Source organism: Phallusia mammillata, chromosome 5 (assembly GCF_965637545.1).
Source record: "Phallusia mammillata chromosome 5, kaPhaMamm4.hap1.1, whole genome shotgun sequence".
NCBI lineage: Eukaryota > Metazoa > Chordata > Ascidiacea > Phlebobranchia > Ascidiidae > Phallusia > Phallusia mammillata.
Window position 1 is genome coordinate 8,823,613 of NC_137256.1, and position 22,289 is coordinate 8,845,901.

Below are 22,289 nucleotides of genomic sequence, written 5' to 3' on the forward strand. Positions count from 1 at the left end.
ATGCATTCCTTTTCCAAATTCCAACCTTTGATAGCTAATTTGTACACGTTGCAATTTTGTGTATGATGTGCTCAATTCACATTCCGTTTTTTTCGTCACGTGAAGAAGCATGTATCTTTGTGCAATAAAATTCTTTCACGAAGTCGTTTAGCAACTTCAGCGACTGCAAAACTTCAGGTTTTTGTTGCACATTGTCATAGCTTAAAATCCCAAACATGCTTAAATGTGGTTGTTTGAGCTTTAGGGCTGATGTCAGAATTGAATGTATATTCAACTTAACTGATTAGTGGTCGAAATGGTTCCCTACTACGAAGCTGACGTGTGCAGCATAGGAGGCAGGCAACTGTACCTGTGATTTAAATTTCGACAGGTTCACCCTTGAGCCTGATGTGTTGCTGAGTTCGGCTAATATAGTACGACGCCTTCAATATGCCCAGCTTACCATGATGGTAAATCTGGACGATAAAATAATCGAAAGCGTGTCACAGTTTTTTCGACAGGTTCGTAGCCTAATCGTAAGTCTGCTGCAACGCATTTCTCCCTAATAACAGGTGAAGTGAGTTGCACGATGACTGTGAGAAGAAAATATCAATACACGGCAAGAATTATGAGCCTAAAAAAATCTATGAGCCTAAAACGTAAGAAACAATTAAAAAAAAACAAGGCAAAATCAATAAAATCCCGAACCCTATTTCTGGTCACTTTAGAAATCCTAACCCTATTTTCAGAACTTGGTGATTGTTTTATTGCACTTATGTTGCTGTGTTTTTGCTTCCCCAAGCGAAATGATGTCAACTCAACTCAATAAACATAAAAGTTCAATGTATTGTGTTCTGCTTTATGATCTTTTATCCCACAGCGCGAATCGCAGTGAATGTAAGGGACATTCCCTGATGTAAAATCATTTTGTTTTCTTTTTTTCTTTCGTTTTGGCTTATTTCTTTGTGATTCAAATAGCAAACACATTGCTATTTCTGTTTTCTGGCTTACTTTGTCGAGGGCCATTTAATCAAAAGTACTTCCGCCTGTTTTAAAAGTAAGGCCGTAAAGTTTTACCGTCTGTAGTTAGTTATGGGTTTCAATTTTAATTACTAACCTTAGCAAAGGATCTTTTTAGAAAATAAAATCTTAAATTTGCGATTTAAATCATTATTTTAACTATTTAGTATTAGTTCTTTGTGTGTGGAAAGTTTTATTAGGTTTTAACGACGCTGAATTACTAAAGAACAAAGATACTTGGATAGTTTATATCCAGTGTTAAAAAGACAACAGGATGACAATATCTTTGGATTTTGAGGAGTGTATCAAAGATTCTCCAACTTTCAGGTAAGAAACACAATATGCTGGTTCGACCATTTTTGTGATACACATGCTCCGTGTGTATGTGTGAATTCATTTGTGTGATATGAATTTCAAATTTACGTTTCACTAAGAATGCCAGTAACAGCAGAATAAAACAAGTTCTTTGTTTCGAAAACTTCAATAATATTCTATTCTTAATTATTGGACATAAATACAACAATGTTCAATCTAACACTGAACTTTGTTTTTTCAATTTGTGTTACAAAATCATAATAGCTGCAGCGAAGTATAACACAAACTAATTTGTACACTAAATGAAATCAGTGATGTGTGTTTTGTATTTGCTGTACTTTTGATGCATTGACTTGTAATTCTGTGTGGTGTGCTACTGACTTTAAAATGAGGTTGATATGTTCAATGTTAAAAAAGCCAAGGGTTGCTATTGTTTATACACTGTGTGATTTACAAGCAATATGTTTCAAAAAATGGAAAACTTTGTTATTCAGGGATCTTATTCATCAGTCAGAGGGAGAAGTTGTTGAATTAGAAGGTCATCTTGATAAGGTATTTAAATATTTATATCCTAACGACCTACTGTACAATTGCATAATGCCAAACATGCCTAAAATATGTAAGCTTTGGTGCTATTAGGTTTATCATAGACGGCCATTTTACTGTCAATTCTTTTATAAATTGGGCAAGACATTTATTAGCTCATTTTTTCATTGAATACTTGTGTTGGTTATAGTTTACAGTACCAAAATGCAGCCAATTTGTGTTGTGACCACTGGTGATTTTTTTCAAAATTTAACTAAACTTCAAATGAATAGAACAAGTGTTTGTTGTAGTGGAGGTTGTGAATTTATAGTGGTGGCTTAGCATTTATATGTGAAAATATTATTTTCTTCAAATGCATTTGTTTAGGTGATAAAGCACTGCAATGTGGCAATAGACACTGGAAAAGTTTACAACAATGCAACAAGGTATAAAAGCAATTTTATAATATTATCAATATTACTTCAGCTGCCAATAACTATGTGTGGTCATGTTGGCAACGAAATAAAGCAGCTTGTCATACTACCACTGCTTGTTGAATGTTGTTTTAAGAGGCCATCATTCAAAGCACTTGTTATTTTTCAAACATTGCTCCTCTGTGGTCAACAAGTGGGGCATGTGGTTTATTTTACAAATATATTTCAAATATTTGTTTAGTTGACTGGGAAACGCATAAAACTTATTTTAACACATAACAAAAGTAACTTTGATTGTTTTGCAGAGGTTTTATTGACAGTATTGGAGATATTGCATCGTTAAACAAAGATGAAAAGTTTGTTCAGGTATTACTAAAAGTTTTGGTTGCTTGTGTGAAAAAAAATTGAAACAATAATATTTATTTATCCAACTTGTTGGCTTGTTGGCAGAGTCTGCTTTTTTTAAAGTTTGTGTTCATGAGTTTTTTTTTTGCTTTGAGCCATTGGTCTATAATATGTACACTTTCTTAAATGACACTTATAAAACTGTTTGCATTACAAAAAGCATAAACAGGAAATTAGTTGTATTTTCAAACTTGTTTTATATTCCGTTTGTGTTATGTACAAAATACAAAATAAAAGTGCTAACATAGTAAGCAAAAACCATAACAATAGTTTAAGGAACGTCCTGTTTTATTGGATGCAATAAAGATGGAAGGGGTTGCCAGCCATTTTGAAAATTGTTTTATTACAGTTGCTGTAACCTATGTCTTATTGAAAATAATGGAAAGCTCAAACATACAATATGTGTATTTCTACATTTTTAACAAACACTGCTGCTTTTCTGTTTTAGACAACCCTGCAAAAGTTTGCTGGTTCCATGACAGAACTCACTGATTTTCAATCCGTAAGTTTTCAGTCAACCCTTGTTTATACTTATACCATATATGGGCATAACTGATTTATAAAAAAAGAACAAAGCTATTTTAGTGTTGGATTTCCATGCATTGATAGCAGGTGGACACTTGGAATGTGTGTTGTTGTCTGACCTATTGTAACCTCTCATCGTGCCATTACTCATATAAGACTGGCACCGATTTACACACAACTTCCTTTAAGACTGTCAAGTAGTTGTGTTGAAGTGTGCTGACTGTTTTGCGACAGCCTTGCAAATGATTTTTCACACTCAATCTTTCCACAATGGCTGCATTTGTTTACGTGACTAATATAATGCAAATTTTCCCTTCTAAAGTACAAATAGATTGACTTGTTTTAAAATTGTAGCTTATTTTAATTTATTGCATTTTAGACTCTCCTTGATCAAGCCAATCGCTCTGTGAAAACCCAACTGAGCAAGTTTCTTAAAGAGTAAGCAACCATACCTGTCTGTTGAGGCTTATATACAATAGCTAAAAAGTGGTATTATTAAACCCATATATTACAGCAAATTCAAACCTTTAATTTTAGGTACATCTGAATTTTGCATTTCTGTTTTGTAAAATGTGGATTTTTCGCAAACCAATCGCTCTGTGAAAACACAAGTTTCTTAATGAATAAGCAACCATGCCTGTCTGTTTCAGCTTTTATACAATGCCAACAATTATTAAAAGTCGATCTTTAAACCCATTGGTTACAAAAAAATTAACCTTAAATTTTTGGTACATCTGAATTTTGCATTTCAATTTGTGAAATGTTGATTGTAGAGTTTAGATGCCATGTGCAAAGTTGTGGTATATTTTAATTCTTCTAATCACCCAATAATGTAAATTTTTTGTATTTAAATAAACATACATAATTTATACTATCTGAGACCACTAGGCCATAAAAAACACAGGTTAAAAATTAGTTTGAAAAAAATATCAATTTACACTTTGTAGGGATGTGAAACATGCACGTGAGATCAAGAAAGCATTCGACAAAATGTCCGATGACTATTCTTCTGCAATGAGCAAACATGCAAGCGTGAGTCGGTTGAAACCCCATGAAATTGATGAAGCAAATACTCATTTAAATTCAACTAGAAATTGCTTCAGAAGTATTTCGATGGACTATGTTTGCCAGGTAGGCTTTTACAATTACAAACTTAGTTTACAAATATTAGTGGTTTGTTGCCGTTAAATAGAGGGCTCTTTTTGTATGAGTCTTGTTTTATGGGTATATGTTTAGAATTAAAAAAAATATGATTTTATGGTTTTTAAGTTCGCAATTTTTTTTACCTCCACAAACATATACAATACTCATTCTTGAGTATATGTTTCAGAATTTGTTTTAAAAAATAATGCAGTTTTTGGTGGTCTTTATTTTATGGTTTTTGAATTTGCAAAATTTATAAAGACATTGCTCATGCCCTACATATATGTGCATACTACATGTAGACATACTCCAATTCTCCTATAGTGATGAATCATAAAGACAAGAGAATAGCCCTAGAAAGCTATGAAGGCCTTTACTACTGCAATCAAACCACTTGCAGATGCCAATAGCACCAATAAATCAATAGGCTAATAATTGCTGTGATAAGCAATACATGCGTCTGACAATGCAGTTTTGTTATTTACTGCATATATCGCTATGTTTATGATTATTGCTTTTTTTCTGCAGACAAATATGTTGCACAAAAAGAAACGCTTTCAGATTGTTGACAAGGTAAGAAAATACCATTACAGACACTAATTTGCATATGTGGCATAAAACCATGCAAATTATGCAAAACAATTGACTCCATTTTGCTGCATTTGAAACATATTCAATTTCAACTTTTTCTGCAGTGCTATGTTACTGGATTTAATACTGCTGTTCCAATTTTTATATTTATACCAAACTGCTCAAGAAAAAAATTAAGAATATTTCCTAATATGGAAGAAAGATTAAGACAGCAACAAAAGAACACAACTTTTAGTTAAATCTTTCAAACCGAAAATGTGGTCTTGAAGTATCTTGAAACTTTTCTTAAATGTATTTCCAAAAAAAGCAGTTTAACATATTACATTTAAAGCTACCTTTAAAGGGGAAACTAAAACGTGATCAAGTTACATGCATTTGATATCTTTGTTGTCATATTTTATAATATTAGCTGCACACATAGGAAGTAATATGAGCTTCCTTTTGTTTTTTTCTCTTACCTGAATTTGACTAAAAACTAACTAGATTTACTATTTGAATATATGGGGGTTGTGATTAGGTGTAAACTAATGCATGGAACTATTTTTTTTAAGATGTTGTCATACATGCATGCATTGTCCACATTTTTTCATCAAGGCTACGACCTGATGAAAGACTTGGAACCTTTTATGAAGGAAACATCTGAAAAGGTTTGCTGAACTTAATGCAATTTCATTCCTAAACTTTCAATGTAACAACTTCAATTCAATTGTTGTATTCCAGTGAGTATTTAAATGTTTGACATAGCATCTTTTCAAGCCTTTAAATCAAACTACTTTTTATATATTTAACTTCTGTACACTTTGTAAACAGTTGGAAGACATGTGCAAAACCACAGAAAGCCAGCGAAAATCAATGATTGTTCAGCAAGAACGCCACCAGTCAATGGTTTGTTTGCAAATTTGCCGCACATTGGTATTATTTTATGTACTATTTTGTTTTCAGACTGGCGATAGTGGGATGTACATGAAGTGCATTTCCGATGCGATGATTATCGAAGGCCATCTATTTAAGCGAGCCAGCAATGCATTTAAAACTTGGAATAGGTGGGTTTTAAACTCTAGTTTGAACATTACCAGCAAATTTAACTACAGATGATTTCATATAATTGCAAGTTTCTATTTGTAAATTCTTTTTTATTGCAAACTGTACCCTAGCCTAGATCAGTTGTTTGCAGGTAAAAGCTTGAAGAATCAGAATTGTTCTTGGCTAGAGTTATCTGTACTTGTAACATGAAAAAGGACCACATACACAACTTTTAACACCTAGTTTGCATTTACAATCAAAATCGAATCCAAGTTTGTAACTTCATAAGACTGTTGATGCGGAAAAATCTGGTTAACCAGAATGTTCATGCGATTAAGCAGACGACTTTTTTAGCAAGTGATATGCTACAATTTCACAATATTTATGTGATTAAACAGATTATGTATTTAACCTGTATGAGTTTGCATCTGCACATTAACACACAAATTTCAAATTTTATTGCTCAGAAACTATGAAACTGGTTACCTTTCTTCGGTAAAGAAATTTATGTGGTGGTCTGGTATGGCGCCACCTAGAGATGAGTCTGAGTCGTTTGTGTTTGAAAGGTTGTATAAATGCTTTGCAGGCTTTAGTTAGTTTGTGCAGTACAGCATACTTTAGCCTACTTTAGTAGAAAGTAAAGGCCATGTATTTTGCTTGTAGACTGTGACAGCCAGTCAGCTATTGTTAGCAATGATGTGCAGATTTTATGTGTAATTTGTGAGATTTGTTTGCTAGCTTCATTATGTTACCTATAACAGGCTTTTTTGCATTATACGAGTTGATTGAAAATTTAGTTTTACAATACATTTTTTTAACTTACTTTTTTGTTTGTTGAAACAAATCACTTTGTAACTAACTACACATTTTTTTGAATATTTTCCAATAATATAGTTGTTTCATGTTTTTGGCTATTTTTCTTTCTTGAAAAATACTTTGAAAATAAATTTACTAACATAATTACATCCAAATAAGGTTTTACATTGTTACTGAGGACTCAAATGCTTTTTTAAGGAAAGTTGTTTTCAAGGTAGCACACAAAGGGGCGTTAGAAGGCTGATTTAATGTACACCAACTAACTGTTAGTTTGTGGATTAATCCTACATCAACTAATAACAATTGTTTGTTGTTGCAGACGCTGGTTCACAATTAAAGACAACAAACTCTTCTACCAAAAAAAGAAGGTGCGTTGGCTGCATGCGTGACACAATATAGATCCAATCTATTCAATGCCCACATACTTTATTTAAATTCTGTGCTGTCAGAATTAGTCTATTCATTCCACACCTTTAAATGGTCATTAAATGCAAATCTCATCTACTATTGCAGCTTAAGAAAAAATATATTAAGCTTAAGGAATATATGGCTCTTTGTTTTGCAAATTTATAGAGCAAATGCCACATTGATTTAAAGGGGTTTTTAACTGACGTTATAAGTAACAGCAGCCACAAACACAACAAATTTTGTCGGATAATTTAGAACAGGAAGTCATTTGTTGTTGTCAACAGCTATTTATCACTGTGGAGGCATTGGTTGTAACATTTTGTGTAATCTAGTAACCTAACATCATTGGCCTTTAAAATTGTACAAAAACTAATTTGTAATGTTTTGCCTTATTTCCCAAGTTAAATGTTTGCCTTCTTTTCACCATTTATTTCCAGTTAGTGTAAAATTAATAGTTTATGGGTGGAAAATTGGTATCATTAAATCTAGATGCACTGTTTGAGCAACATACATATTTTCATTAATTGCAACAACTAATGTTTTTGTGAAGCTTAAATCTAAACCATGTTTAATATCACTTGCTACTTATTTTGGTCATGTAGAATTGGTACTGTATGCATTTCCAGTAGCCTAGTTATTCACAATAATAAACTGATATAAGAAAACATGTGACTAGGGGGACAAAATACTGGCTTTGGCAGTGGATAAAAAGACATGCCTAAAAATTTAAATACTTGGGCCATAAAAGCCTACATGATTGTTTACATTTTGTTAAAAATTAACTAATTTAATAATGTGATTTAAAATCTTGGCATTTTTTACTATTCTGAGAACACATGTCCATTTTCAAAGTTCTATATAGTTATGATATAAAGATTATCAACATGACAATGTTTGTTTCAGGATGATATGACGGTAATAGTGGAAGACATTCGTCTTGTGACAGTGAGATTAAACGATGAAGTTGAGAGGAGGTTTTGTTTTGAAATTATCTCACCAGGAAAAAGCTTTTTGTTGCAAGCTGAATCAGAAGATGCCAGGATGGCCTGGATCAAAGCAATTCAGGTAACAGATTTTCAGAACAAATTTTGGCAAATCTCATTTAAGGTTTATTTTAAAATGCAAGTGTGAATCTTAAATTGAATAGAATATGGTAGGGAGACATCAATTTTCCTTTCAGTTTTTTAGTCATTATACCCCCGACCCCCTAAATAAACAAGCTTTTAAATTTATTCTGTGTTTTTTATTTGATATTTTAAATCTAATTGATTACTGTTTTTCATCAAGTTTTGACATCCCTTAAAAGAAAGAATCGATTTGCATAACCTTGCCCAAACTTTTTTTACAATCCACACAGGCACCCTAACAACACGTTACTAACATTACTAACATTACTGACACAATAAACCTATCTAGACTTTTTGCAACAGTTTTAGGGGTTTTGTCTACAAAAACCATTGTGGTGAACTTTATCTTCACATCAAGTTGTAACGACCCAAAATGTCTCTGTCTGCTGTTTCCTTGTCTAAAAATACTCTTATTTTTTAGTCTAGTATCGGTGCAGCATTTAAGGAGTCTATGGAGGAAATGCAGGTAACAAAACATATCACTTTTTATCCACAACTGTAGTTAGAAGTCTTCAAAGTAGAATTTCGAATCAAGTTTATAGACCTCAAGTTTAAAGAGCTCTTCTGGCAAATGTGATTTTATTCCGACGTTTCGACGTCCTATACAGGTCGTCTTCATCAGGGTAAATAACACTGAATGCGACTAGAACAGTGCACGATAAACAAAGGAAAAAAAAGAATAGAACGCAAGCACGTAACAACGCAACGAAAACACCGCGCGATAACAAATGATTGACCCTCTAATCTTTAAGCAGGTGCCTGTAGCACGCTGGCAGCATCACGTCTGTTTTGATGTTCATTGTGTTGACCCGTTGGTGAATATTCCATGACTCAAGAAATAGTCTTTTCCTGTAGTCAGGCTCCCGGGCCACAACAGATGCCGCATTGAAATCAATACGGTGGCCTTGTGATACCGCGTGATTGGACAGGGCCGACTTCTTTGCGTCGCTGTTGGCAACATCCCGTTGATGTTCTTTTCGGCGGGTGTTGAGTGACCTTCCAGTCTCCCCGATATATATTAACGGACACTCGGCGCAGGGAATAGAATATACAACACCGCGTTGTTCAAGGGTGTCGATTGGATCTTTCGGGTGACTCAGTAGCTTGCGGGGAGTATTGGCAGGTTGAACGCCAACCGCTACGCCGAAGTCACGCAACATACGCCGTAGAATATCCGTCAATTTCGGTATGTACGGAAGTGTCACAAAACCCTCTGTTTTTGGATGGGTCACCTGTTTGGGACACGTTGCCCGTCCATCACGGAGAATCCAGTTGGGGTAGCCGTTGTATTTCAAGGCTTTGCAAACCTTAGCCAGTTCCGCCTCGCAGTCGTCGCTATGAGTGCACAAGCGTCGTGCCTGATCTTTTAGGGATCTTTAAACTTGATACTATGCCTGGCAGCAATAGCTTATATATTTATAGACCTCTTCTGGCAAGTGTTTTTATTCCGACATTTCGACAACCTATACAGGTCACCTTCATCAGGGGTAAAAGTGTAAAAGGGCATTTTCGTTGAAAACTCTGGAATAAAAATACTTTGTAAGAGCTTTATAAACTTGATATTATGCCTGACAGCAATAACTAACATATGGAATGTTGAATCCTTTGGACATTTTAAATATGTTTTATAGTGTATTAAACTGGTTTGATTTCATGGTTTTTAAAATTATGATTGCACAGTCAAATGATATAAGACTGGATTCGATATTCTGGATGCTAAACAATTGTTCTAGAATACCCAGTTATTCTACTTTGAACATTCCTAACTATAGTTAAAACCAGTGTTTCATACCGGACTGGAACGAAACCAAATAACGTTATTCGTTCTGAACCGATATTTTCATTTTGTTCCAGTCTGACCGAAATAAATTTATAACGGTATTTTTCGGTATTTCGGTCTTGACAAAAGAACATTTCTTTGTTGTCTTTACAATTATTCAGTGAAAAAAAAAGAAAGTTGCAACACATAAGAATTATTGTCGGTAGTTGTTACGTCACATAGCATTTGTCAATAATGGTCAAACGGATGTAAATTGTAGGAGCTTCAATTTTTATTACAGTTTACCAGCGCAAAATTTTCAGCAATTGTTTCACGTCAAATGTCCAGAACGAAATATCGCAAAAAAAAATAACGGTATTTCGTTCCGTTCCGGTATTTTGAATATTTTTTATTTCGGTATTTTGTTCCGGTATTTGAGCCAAAAATTATTTATTTCATTCCGGTATAACGTTCCGTTCCGGTATGAAACACTGGTTAAAACACAACCAACAAAATTGTCTCAATTACAGACACCAACCAGCCTGGCTGTGAACAAAACTCTGACAGCTGTTTCAACTTCACTTTCCCGATCTTCATCATCATCATCTTCAAATAGCAATTGTAAGCTCTACTTGCATTCATTTGAGTTTTTATCATATTAATCTGCTTATCCAGGCCCCAAACTACAGTTATTGTATGATTGGACTATTGGGACATGAAATTTATTATTATGAGTTTTTATCATATTATTGTGCTTACACAGGCACCAGCTGTGTTTGTTGCATGCCTCAGCTATTGTCACTCTGTATTATAATAGCTACAGGCTAGGATTTTCCCTATAATACCTATAGGCTAGTTGCTGTACTTTTTACTTTAAGGATGGAAGTTTTATGCTTGATAGTTTGCTTGCCTGTAAGGACACGACTTTGGTTTTCTTACTGTTATTAGTTTACTTGTCTTGAATTTGGTTTTTATTGCAATGTTCTGCTAAGTCAGGCACCAAACTTTGTTTATTGCATTCTTAAACTCTTGTGACATTACACATATATAGGTAACTCTATGCTCCATACGTCTAAACCAGGGGTCACCAAACTTTTTCACTGCGGGCCGGATAAGTTTGAAAATGATTTGCACGGGTCGCATATAGTTTACATGCCCTAGCGCCCGCGAGGCTATTTTTCTAGGTGCGCCAAGATATGGTCTTTCTACAATCCCATTTAAAATCTGGTGAGGCGACTGTTAAATTGTATAGGTCATCTCTTAAAAGCAATACTTGTATATTACATCACAAGTAGCAAAACAGGCAATTGTTTGCGCACAATTCGACACTTGTAGTCTTGTCTGTGACGTAACAAACTGGCTTTAGATCAAACCTGGGCGTTGTAATCCTGTGAAGCTATTTATTGGACATATCGCGACAGGGAAACTTTCATGAGGAGTAGATTAATTTTTGAATGTTACAAAGTTATCAATACGATTTGGCAAACCAAAAAATGTGGTTGCGGGCCGGTTGAAATGACCGGATCTGGCCCGTGGGCCGTAGTTTTGGTTTAGCCTGGTCTAAACAATGGAAAAGTTTTGCTTTTTAAAATGTGCATTACTGTTACTCACTGGCCAAGTTCCAAGCATCAAAAATATCAATTGCTGGGTGCTGTTAGCTTTAGTTGGCCCAAGACAAATTTCTATTTTAAACCATTGTCAAAGTCCAAACATAGCAGCCCTTGCTTGAAGTAAGTCCTTTTTGAGAATAATTAGTCACATGTAGTTTAGTGCACCATTTAAAAGATTTTGAGATGCTGCTTTTGTGAGATTTTGTATTTGGTTGAAACATTTGAAATGTGTTATAGTCATAATGCACCAAACCACTCTGTGGTGAGCTCTTACCACATACCGCTATATAATATGATGTAGCTGCAGCCCTTCTGCCATTACCCACCAATTGTGCCTATGTTTTGTTTCACCAAATGAAAAAACAAACTGAACCTAACATGAGCAGATTAGAACCTGCAACCTTGTGAGTATCTTACATCATGATTTACAGTAAAGTTTTGTCCACAATTTTACAGTGTCAGCAGAAAGTCCTGTGCAGAAGAAAACTGACAACAGCAATCCTACTTCATTCTTGGAAGACGGAAATCACAACATAATGGCAAGAATTTATCAAGTGCCTGGAAACAAACTGTGTGCTGATTGTGGTAAAAGTGGTAAGTAAAATTCAAGGCCTTCTGTAAAATCTTAATCCAACAATGCAAGATACCACAGGACATATATTTAAAACTGTCAAAAATAAAAAAAACAGCATTTTAACCATATGTTTATGTGGCAGCTGTAGCTATTGACCAATGTAAACTTTTTTACTTCTCTTCACCTCAGAACCACGATGGGCCAGCATCAGTCTCGGCATCACTCTGTGTATCGATTGCAGTGGAGTTCACCGTAGTTTGGGTGTTCATGTTTCTAAAGTCCGATCACTCACTATGGACAAATGGGAACCTGAAGTGATAAAAGTAAGTTTTTACTTAAATTTGGATGATCAAGTTATGCAGATAACACAATCACACAAAATTCAAACTGTCCAACCTGCATTTTAAACCATAAAACCATTGTACACAAAGATCTTTTTGGTGACAAATTTCATCACTTCGTAGTCTGAATTCAACAAGTGTTTTTCAATTAATTATGGTATGCTTAACTATGCTGCATGTTTTTGCTCACAAAATACCTAAAAATTATTAAAATTTATAGATGTAAATAGAAACATTTCAAGTAGTGTTGTAATCATAGCTTAGAGCTGTTTCGCAAATAAACAAACTTCTTTTTTTTCAGATCATGATGAGATTAGGAAATGAACGAGTGAATGAAATTAACAAAGCACATTTGGAACCTGAGAAAGCTATCAGACCAAGTTGTTCAATGTAAGTAGAATTACACAAATATATGACATCCAGCATGTTTAAATAACTACAAATGGTTTGTTGTGTTGAGTGAACAATTTTGTGATAACAAATTTCATGTCCATGACAGAAATTATTTTTGACTGTGCAAAACAGTTTGTGGACATTGGTGCACAATTTACGGTTTCAAAATATACTTCTGAGTTTAAAAATCTGAGTTTAAAACATGTTTATCGGTTGTGCCAATGCCTCAGGTATAAACATGTCTGTCTCCAATCCACTTGTGTTTCATTGACTAATTGCTTTTATCTGTAACTTTGTGTTGCCCCTTTTTTACCGTTTTGTGGCACCAAGTTGCATTTCTTCTGTGTATTTCACTTTACCTGACGATAACAATAGAAACTGTTGAAATGTTGTGATGCTTTACACTCAGATACTGGCTTGTATCTTTTGGCTAAAAATATTTATCAATAAATTTTGCAAAAACATGTAAACAGAGCCGAGCGTCAAGCTCATATTCGAGCAAAGTATGTTGATCATCAATTCACGATGACCCTGCCCAATGTTTTGGAACATAAACCTGCTATTCGAGGTGCCAAAGGTCAAAGGTTAACACGATGGGCTGTCAGTCGAAGAAGGAGAGCTGCAACACAACTTATGTCACTGGATGTAAGTTGTTTGTCAATCATTCTATTTGTGTGAATTCAGATAAGGATTTCTTTTTTAAACCTCATTTCCAACTTAATGGTAAAAATAACGACCCAAATAGACATAAAAAGCGACATGCTTTATTGTTCAAACGTTTCGGCAAATGCTCATGCCATCATCAGTGATAACGTTTGAACAATAAAGCATGTCGCTTTTTATGTCTATTTGGGCCGTTATTTTCACCATTAAACTGATGAACAGATCTGTATATGGTGTTCATTTCCAACTGTTAAAGAAATTTCCTGCATTATTTCTAGACCTTACATCACCAATTTGTCAACTATTTTATGCAACTAACCAATAGATTTTTGAGTTCTTTGCAATTAATTTAATTATCTAATTAACTGGTATGCAATTTACAGGAACAAAACGCGTACATAAGGTGATGAATTGATTTTGGTACAATCAGAATTCTTCATTATAAAAATCCTTGCAAATTATTTACCACAAGTAGCAAGTCAACTTTATTTACCCCATATACTCTGACTTTAATTAACAAATCTGACAACTTTGATTGGCGTAGTTAATAACATAATATTATGCTAAATTCATAACTCAACTGCCCTACATTGTTAAAATTTTAAAGTTTTGAAAGACGTTTAATCATTTATGTGAGCGGCATAGTGATGCAAATGTTTAAAGACTTGGTTTATGTAGGACAATAATATACAGCAAACATCGTTTAATCTGGGTGGGTTTGGACCAAAGAAATTGTCCGGATTAGGCAAAGATTTTAACCGATGTCCATTAGTTAAAGCCTTAACACATAACAGACCATTCATACCTCAATTTTTGTCCAAATTAGGAGAAGATCCGAAATGAACCAAATGCAGTTTAACTGAGGTTAACTGTTTTAACTTGATTCTACACAAAAAAGTCAAATATTTTAATGTAATACAGAAATCAGCACCAATCTCCATCAAAGAGGAGCTTGTAGTAGGGGAATCACTAAGCCAAGATTTAGGTAAGCAAGATTGCTTGTGCTTATGTGCCATCATGCTTGCATGTCACATGTATTGGTGTGGTTACTGGTCTGCGATTGTTACTTGACAGCATGGTGTGGTCCTAGTTTTCGTGTAAACAATTTATAGTAACAAGGGCTAACTTTGGATAGGATGTTTTATGCAGTTATAGTTTTTTAAAGCCATTTTAGTTAGGACATTGCTTATAATACATGACTTCGTTTTTGTAGATTAAAAAATGTTTTGTAAACTTTTTTTTTTGTCTTCCAAATCTAATTTTTATAGAACTATACCCTTTAAATTATGTGTGCTACTGTGTATGGTCACAATTGTGTTGTTGTTGTTTTTTCCACTTTTAAAGAACCAAACAGTACTTTGGTGCAGTCTTGTGGGGTCATGGTCTAAGTCGGTGGTTCTCGTTTCAGGCCATGGACCACCTGTTCAATTAAATGAATATCATAGACCAGTCCACTGTTAAGTAAGGATAAAGAAAGCATCCACAACAAGCATATTGGCTTAAAATATAGACAAAATAAGAAGTGATATGACACAACTGACAGCTAACAATAAATGGCCAATAACTTGGATAAGCTTTTTTGTTTTGAATATTCAATAAATTATACGCAACTATTTACATTATATCATCAAATGTAATTAACATCCTGTGGACCAACCAAAAAGTCATCGGTTGAGAACCACTGGTCTAACTGCACCAAGCTAAAACAAACTGATAAACAAAAAGCATAAACAAAATGCGAAACAAACTCTAAAACTGGGGTTCTTATTAAACAGTCGCTAAGCTTGAAAACGGCAAACGTGATTCGCTCTTTCACCAAGATGAACTTAACTCCCTCTTCTCATACTTTGACCCACGTAAGTCGTTGGTGTCGTAGCCCCATAATTACCTCTTTGCATGGCACTTTTCTAACGCTACTCATGCTTTTGCCTTGCCTTTTAATCCTACTCTGATGCATTTTCTGGAAAATAGACCAATTTTCTAGTTACAATTTTTAAAGGGGTTTCGTTATGTTCAGTTTGAAATGTGAAGGAAAACTTACCAATGGTATTTTTGCTTCACCAAACTTTAATTGAAAGTGAAAAATATTGAAGGCTGTATTAGGCTTATCAATAGTATTTCAATGGAGCTAAATTTAGTGTATGTTTTTGCCTAGCTGGCCTAAATTCAATCAATGCATATTTTTGCCAGGGAGTCGAACCTGAAAATAAATATAACAAGCGGTTCAACTCCCTGATTTTGACAGCAATAAACTATTAAAACATAGTAAATTTATTTGTTTTGCAAAAATTTGTCCTATGTTTCTCAGGGCTTTATTTTTTGGGCCTACAGCATCTTTTTTTGACCCAACCCAATTAAACTGTTAAAACTCAACCACTAGTTTTCAAAACACTGGTTGTATTTCCTGTTCAACTCTGCATATATACTGTCTTACAGAAATATGAATGATTTTATGAAATCATTTTATTTAAGTTACTATTATGATGACATACAAAACTTTGCTCTTGTGAAACAAGATTTGGGTTATGCCTTACCAAACCTACGTTTACTGGTGTCTTAAATTACTGTACAATGTAGCCAAACTGCATGTCCATAGATTCCAATACTATTGCAATCATTCATACTAGCACAGAACAAGAAATTTGTTCCAAACGATCTTTTAAAAATGCACAGTGAATGCAAAAGCATTGTGGTATTGATATGAAGCATATGGTGGCCTCATAAATAGTTTTATAACGGCTACCTGACTTAAATTTGGGTGTTTGTGTTGTGCAGAAGAGAGTGGGCTTTTGTTTTTTTGCATTTGTATTATTTTATGTTCAGAAGAATCAGAAGGAATACCTGACGACGTGATTGTGTTTGGGCCGTCGACTTCTACTGGTAGATACTTACATTTATTTGCTTGTGGTTTTGATAGCTTTATGTAGAAATGCATTTTGCAGTAATGTTGCTTTTGTTTGCAGGTAGGACTGTACACACTTGCATTTTTTGTTTTTTTAAAGAGCTAGGTATAAATACAATTTGATGTCCAATGGGTCTTTTCTAAATCTTTTTCTATGAAACTCAAAAACTTTTATGAAACCTAAAAAAAATATTTCCTAAATGTTAAATACTAAACCTAGCAACCTCTGCTTGTCTGAATCCAAAAATCCTGGTTTCTTTTATTGACACTGACTAAAAAGTGAATACTGTTAATGTCTAGTATAGCACTGTCAAACAGGCAATGTGTTCTCTGCTATTGTACAAAAGTTATTCATCCTGCAGATGCATTGAAAACGGTTGATGATAAAGATGTAATGGAAATTAGTAAACTACATCCAAATCTTCTACTTTACAAGTAAGAACAGCTTTTAATGTGGGAACGTTTATTTTTTTAAAACTAGAGAGAAATACTTGTGATATTAATGTTGTTGTTTTTCGCATTAACACAGGGCAACTGATGCCGCCAACTTGCCTGTGATGATTTTGGCAAAAAGCAATAAAGCAGATTTGAATTGGAAGAATCCAGACGCAGAGGGAAAAACTGCATTGATGCAGGCTGCCATTGTGGTTGGTCTTTGAAACTTTAACTTCTAATGTTTATAATTCATTACATATTGCTTAATCGAAAATAATCAATTGTACTAAAAATCCCAAGTTATTCTAAACTAATTAGGAAAACTTGCTTGGCATATCGGTATGGTAGGAATATAGTAACCAGGATTTGTCTTCAATGGTTGTACATGCCCAATATAGAGCAACGATTCAGACCAGCGATCACGACACACTCATATAGCAGTCACAGTACGCTTGACGTATTGAAGGCGTCATACAAAATAAGCCTGTGTAGCTCAGTTGGTGTAGCGTGAGTCTTGAATAGACTCCTGTCGTTGGTTCGAATCCCACCACAGGGTAGATTTTTTTCTTCTATACCAGGGGTGGCCAGACCTGCATCATGCTCGAGCCGCATATCACAAAACTTAGTTTTAAAAGAGCCGCAACACAAAAGATCAGAAACGAATTTATTCACTCACAATGAAGTGTACGCTCTATAAAATAATGATTAATGTTGTGTGGTGATACTGTGAGTTTTTGACTACAATGCACAAGCCAACACGCTTTTGTACAATAATATTTTTTTCGTTTTTCGGAACGTAGCCTACCTTGGTTATTACAAACAGTCAGTCTATTGTTAATACGTGATAGAATGCGTTGTTTTATAATCAGGTTAAACAACTGGGCAATATGGGGAATATATGTGCAACATTAAAGAGCCGCAATCAAAGGCTCAAAGAGCCGCATGCGGTTCTAGAGCCGCAGTTTGGCCACCCCTGTTCTATACCTTGTCGTAAGAAATGCTTGGGAGACAGGCACAAATCGGTATATGACGCCTTTAATAGACCCGGCATACTATGGCAGCTTTTTTAAACGCTTCAATGTATAACTTTTCCACATTACAACCTGTTTAACAGTAAAATGTTCTCGTATTAAACAGGGTTCAATACCTGCATGTGAATATCTTCTCTTGAACGGGAGTAAGATCAACGAACGTGATTGGACCCTCCGTACAGCACTGCACTACGCATGTATACACAATCATACAGGTCAGTTGAAACTATTTTTAAAGGGATTTGTTGTATCTGAACTATTACAACTTTAGCTTTGGGGGCTTATCACAGAAAGTTATGCAGAATTGTAGTTTATCACATCTTTTCATAACCCATGCTTCCGTTAATTTTTGATACGTGCAATCTTTAATATTCATGGGCTAAATCCAATCAAAATGATTAGATCACGTGGTTACTTATATTTACAAAAAGTTTACTACTTTTACTGCCAGGATTTTCTTGCCAAATTAGGCTTGTTTCTGACATGGAGATGCGTTTTTTAAGCGGGTTTACAAAAATATCTATTTTTAGTCTGCATGCGTTTTAATCGCCTTTGTGCTAAGTCTAATGACGCCGGCAGTTGCGGTTTAGGGGCTTGTTTTGACAAATGTGGTGGCGGTTTGTGATAAGTTAAGCTGGCAACAATGTTTGTATGTTCATCCTTAGTACCTTATTCAAATAGAATTAATCATCTGTTGTTTTTTCTTAGGTGTCGCTTGTCAGTTACTGAAGAGGAAAGTTGACATCGATGTACAGGACGATGATGGGAGATCAGCATTGGATTATGCAGTGGAGGCTGCAAACGCTGACATTGTTACCTTGTAAGTTGAAGTCATATCTAGTGTAAGATCACGCTATATAACACGTAGTAGCTCGCTATGTAACACGTTGCGTATTTTTGAACTACATCAAAATTTTCGACGAGGTACAGTTCTTTTTGGACAGACCAACTGTCTTTTTGTCGGCGCACCAAAAAATGGTGCATAAAGGTATCTAAAAAAATTCCCACATTTTTTTAATAGACCCATATGAGTACAATTAAGAATACGGAATGCCTAAATAACACTTTGAATTGCAAGGACACACAAATTGTTATCGCTTGTCTTGTTGATTCAGGCTACTATAAGTTTTTTCAAGCAAAATGTACTGTTGTTTAACGGTTTGATATATTGAGCCAAAAACCGTTTTCACACGTTTTTATCTTTGCAGAATCCGACTAAAGAAGATGAACGACCAAATGAAGGAAGACAATAATCCTGGCTACCAAAGTAAGTAAACGATAAACGACGAAACAGCTAACCTAGTTCACTGATCACCAGATAATTTTTAATTGGCCGACCATTTAATTCTATCAGGTTTATAGAGCTCTTCTGGCAAATGTATTTTTATTCTGACGTTTGCACGTCCTATACAGGTCGCCTTCATCAGGGTAAATAACACCGAATGCGACTAGTACAGTGTACGATTTTTTTAAAAAAAACGTGTCCCTACATAACTCCTTAATTATGGGTCCCCTTCCCTGAAGGGGACGCATCTTGATTTCACTCAGTTTTTTTTTTCTTTTTTCCACCGAAGTTTCCCCATGCACTTTTGGCATCAAATGTTTGATGGATTTGGATGAAACTTTCACAGATGGTAGATATGGTCATGTAGATGTGGCCCCTGCTTCGTTTGACTTGATGTTGCCCCAAACATTTACCCCTCCCCCCCCAAAAAAAATGGGTCAATTTTTTAAATAATGTCTTTTGTGCAGCTTGTACAGCACCATTTATAGGTGTTGATTGTTGTGTTCAACCCTGTAGCCCTATTATTTACTCCACTGTCCCCCTACAATTGCGTGCAATTCGCCATTAATAGGAGCTGATTGTTTCGTTTTGTTCTATTTTCTCACTATTTAACACTTTTTTTCTCAGATAGACCATAAATTAAAAAAACCTTCAAAAGTGTATGAATGAATGAATTTAAATAGTTTGTACTGGATATAGCATATTTATAAATGCTCAGTACCATTCACTTTGTTTGACTTAACAATACCAAAATTTCCTCATTGTTATCTCTTGAAGTGCATTATTTACAACTTTGCATGTGTGGGGGACCCATGAGTTTCTGCTTGCAGAAACAACCAAGGTTATAAAAGACAGTGGATGATATGGGACCCATATATAAATAAGTGTAGGAAATATATTAATGTTTCAAAATATGCTTTAGTGTATATGCAAGGGCAATATGTGCTAAGCCACCCTTCTAGTTAATAACTGTGCTCTTTACGCCACCTATCGGTATTTAGCAAACTACTTCTTATATGAGTTCTTATGATAATAGTTCTTCCCAGTTTGAGCTTGTTCTTTCAAAATGGCAATGCTCGGTGCTGTGCCGTGTGGTATGGTGGTAGTAGCTCTATCCAGTTATACTACTATTGTTTACTTTATTCCAGCGGACGCGATCGTTTCTGACGTTTTTCGCGACTTTTCCTCCCGAACTTTCCCGAGCGTTCACTCCCCCGATCCGAACGACGCTCACAAAACCTTCGGAATCCTCGGCGGCGCCCAAATCTCTCCTGTGAAAACCAAAGACCCTCCCGCTCGAGCATCCACTGACGGAAGCACAAATGCCACAGCACCTAGCACTGGAGGCAGCAAAGCGCCCGAAAACGGAAAAATCGTTCTGGGCGAAACTGAATCTATGGAGTCGTTGGAATCTTCAGTTTAGCAGCGCCACTAAGTGGCAGTGAAGCCTTTGGAGTTCATGTCTAGCGCCCCCTATCGGCTAATGGCAATATTTTTGTCCCTGGTCTTCAAATACCTACCATTATTTTGCGTTGTTGACAGAGCTATGTAAACACAAAGCGAATTTTCTTGTACGTTAAGGAAAAGTTGGTAGTCCGAGAAAAAGACGAACTGTCCGGTTTCAAAGTTTATCAAAACTTAAATTTAATTTAAACGCTCAAGGTTACACAGTTTATTTACCGTATTTCTACAGAAATCAGAAATAAGTTCCCTTTAGTCATTTTGTACTTGATTACCGAACCACACTGTTACCGTATTACAAACATAACTTATTATGGCCCAAAAAATTAAATTCGAAGTTTGGTATGTTTGCTGTAAAATTTAGCAAGGCAAATTTGTTCCCAAAATGTTAAGTATTCAAACGTATTAGCACCCGAACTAAGCTGTCACGTAACTTATCGGACCTAACCTGATAAGATCATCACTTTTTACCTGCAGCAAATCGCTAAGCATAGCAGAATATACGAGTAAGTCCTACAACTTTGAAATTGTTATTTGCTATAGTATACAGTAAACCTCGGTTAATCCGGACCCGTTTGGACCAAAAAATTTGTAAGGATTCGGCGATGTCGATTAGTTAAGGCCTTACCACATTACAAACTATTCGTACCTCTAGTTTTGTCCGAATTGGGCCGAGATCCGGATTAACCGAGGTTCACTATACAATGCATCTCAAAAGCTCATGGTTGTTTGAGAAATTTGCATACCATCTACTATTTTTACGTTGGTTAAGGGTAACGTGCACTTTTTGCAAAGTATGTTTTTACAGCGAAAAACTGAGCTATTTCACGATATGAACTGATTTTTATGTATTTTCCCACTATCATATGGCTCCCATATGCGTCTTAAATCCATACGTGCGGCCCCCTAAAGTGGATCTATCCAAACTGCCACTACCTATTTCTGTTTCAATTCACAAAACAGGAAATCCACAACTTTACAGAATATATGTCAGGGGTCGGCAAACCCTTGTGTTGGATAAGTCAAAATGGGCCAACACTTTCATGTGTAATCGTGTGCCAGCTGATTCAAAGTACAATAAAAATAGTGACAGATTTCTGCCTGTAGGCTGAGTTTCTAAAACTCATAGCCTTACATACCGGGCAAACAATGTAATGGTTTCATCAAAAAGTACATGAATAGATCAGTATGAAATCGCTAATTGTTTAGCATGCCATAAAATCACCTCCAGTACCTTGGTTTGCCGATTCCTGATGTAGGCCAACTAGCCCTTTTTAAAGAATTCGCGTTTGGAAACACGCAAAATTTTTCATTTTTATTGATTTCTTTCTCATCCACCAGTAACCTTTTTCACCATGTTTCGTTGTGTTATTATCTGTCAGTATCAGTATTACACTTCGCCTCTTCGATCAATGCCGAATAAATCACCATTGCCTAGCTTGTAATTTTGATAGGTTCCAAAAGATATGAAGATTCTCACTTTCATACTCTAAGTCGCTTAGGCTTGTGTCATAAAATTTATGA

The 22,289-nt window shown here is 35.2% G+C and overlaps 1 protein-coding gene across 4 annotated transcripts; it reads left to right on the plus strand.

Annotated features, from left to right (window-relative positions):
- Positions 1-1,150: 1,150 nt before the first annotated feature.
- Positions 1,151-22,203, plus strand: LOC145228478 (arf-GAP with coiled-coil, ANK repeat and PH domain-containing protein 2-like). 4 transcript variants are annotated; one of them, XM_080093539.1, is made up of 28 exons: positions 1,151-1,326; positions 1,809-1,866; positions 2,227-2,285; positions 2,579-2,639; positions 3,127-3,180; positions 3,583-3,641; positions 4,151-4,334; positions 4,875-4,919; positions 5,489-5,584; positions 5,748-5,822; positions 5,880-5,980; positions 7,096-7,144; positions 8,088-8,249; positions 8,733-8,777; positions 10,601-10,691; positions 12,137-12,274; positions 12,444-12,577; positions 12,897-12,985; positions 13,462-13,633; positions 14,573-14,636; positions 15,427-15,507; positions 16,475-16,531; positions 16,916-16,988; positions 17,083-17,200; positions 18,126-18,234; positions 18,728-18,839; positions 19,228-19,286; positions 20,453-22,203. In XM_080093539.1, exons 1-28 carry the CDS (start codon positions 1,274-1,276, stop codon positions 20,725-20,727), a joined length of 2,673 nt encoding a protein of 890 aa, XP_079949665.1. In that variant the 5' UTR covers positions 1,151-1,273; the 3' UTR covers positions 20,728-22,203. The 4 variants fall into 4 exon arrangements, with proteins under 4 accessions (XP_079949665.1, XP_079949666.1, XP_079949667.1 ...); XM_080093540.1 differs by having other exon boundaries at positions 16,478-16,531; XM_080093541.1 differs by lacking the exon at positions 15,427-15,507.
- The last annotated feature ends 86 nt before the right edge of the window (positions 22,204-22,289 follow it).

Bases quoted from the DNA above. Each gene is read 5' to 3' on its own strand.
- LOC145228478 (XM_080093539.1), top strand. From the start codon at position 1,274: ATGACAATATCTTTGGATTTTGAGGAGTGTATCAAAGATTCTCCAACT. The intron at 2,640-3,126 runs GTATTACTAAAA...TTTCTGTTTTAG, and splicing joins AAGATGAAAAGTTTGTTCAG to ACAACCCTGCAAAAGTTTGC. The intron at 4,920-5,488 runs GTAAGAAAATAC...ATTTTTTTTAAG, and splicing joins GCTTTCAGATTGTTGACAAG to ATGTTGTCATACATGCATGC.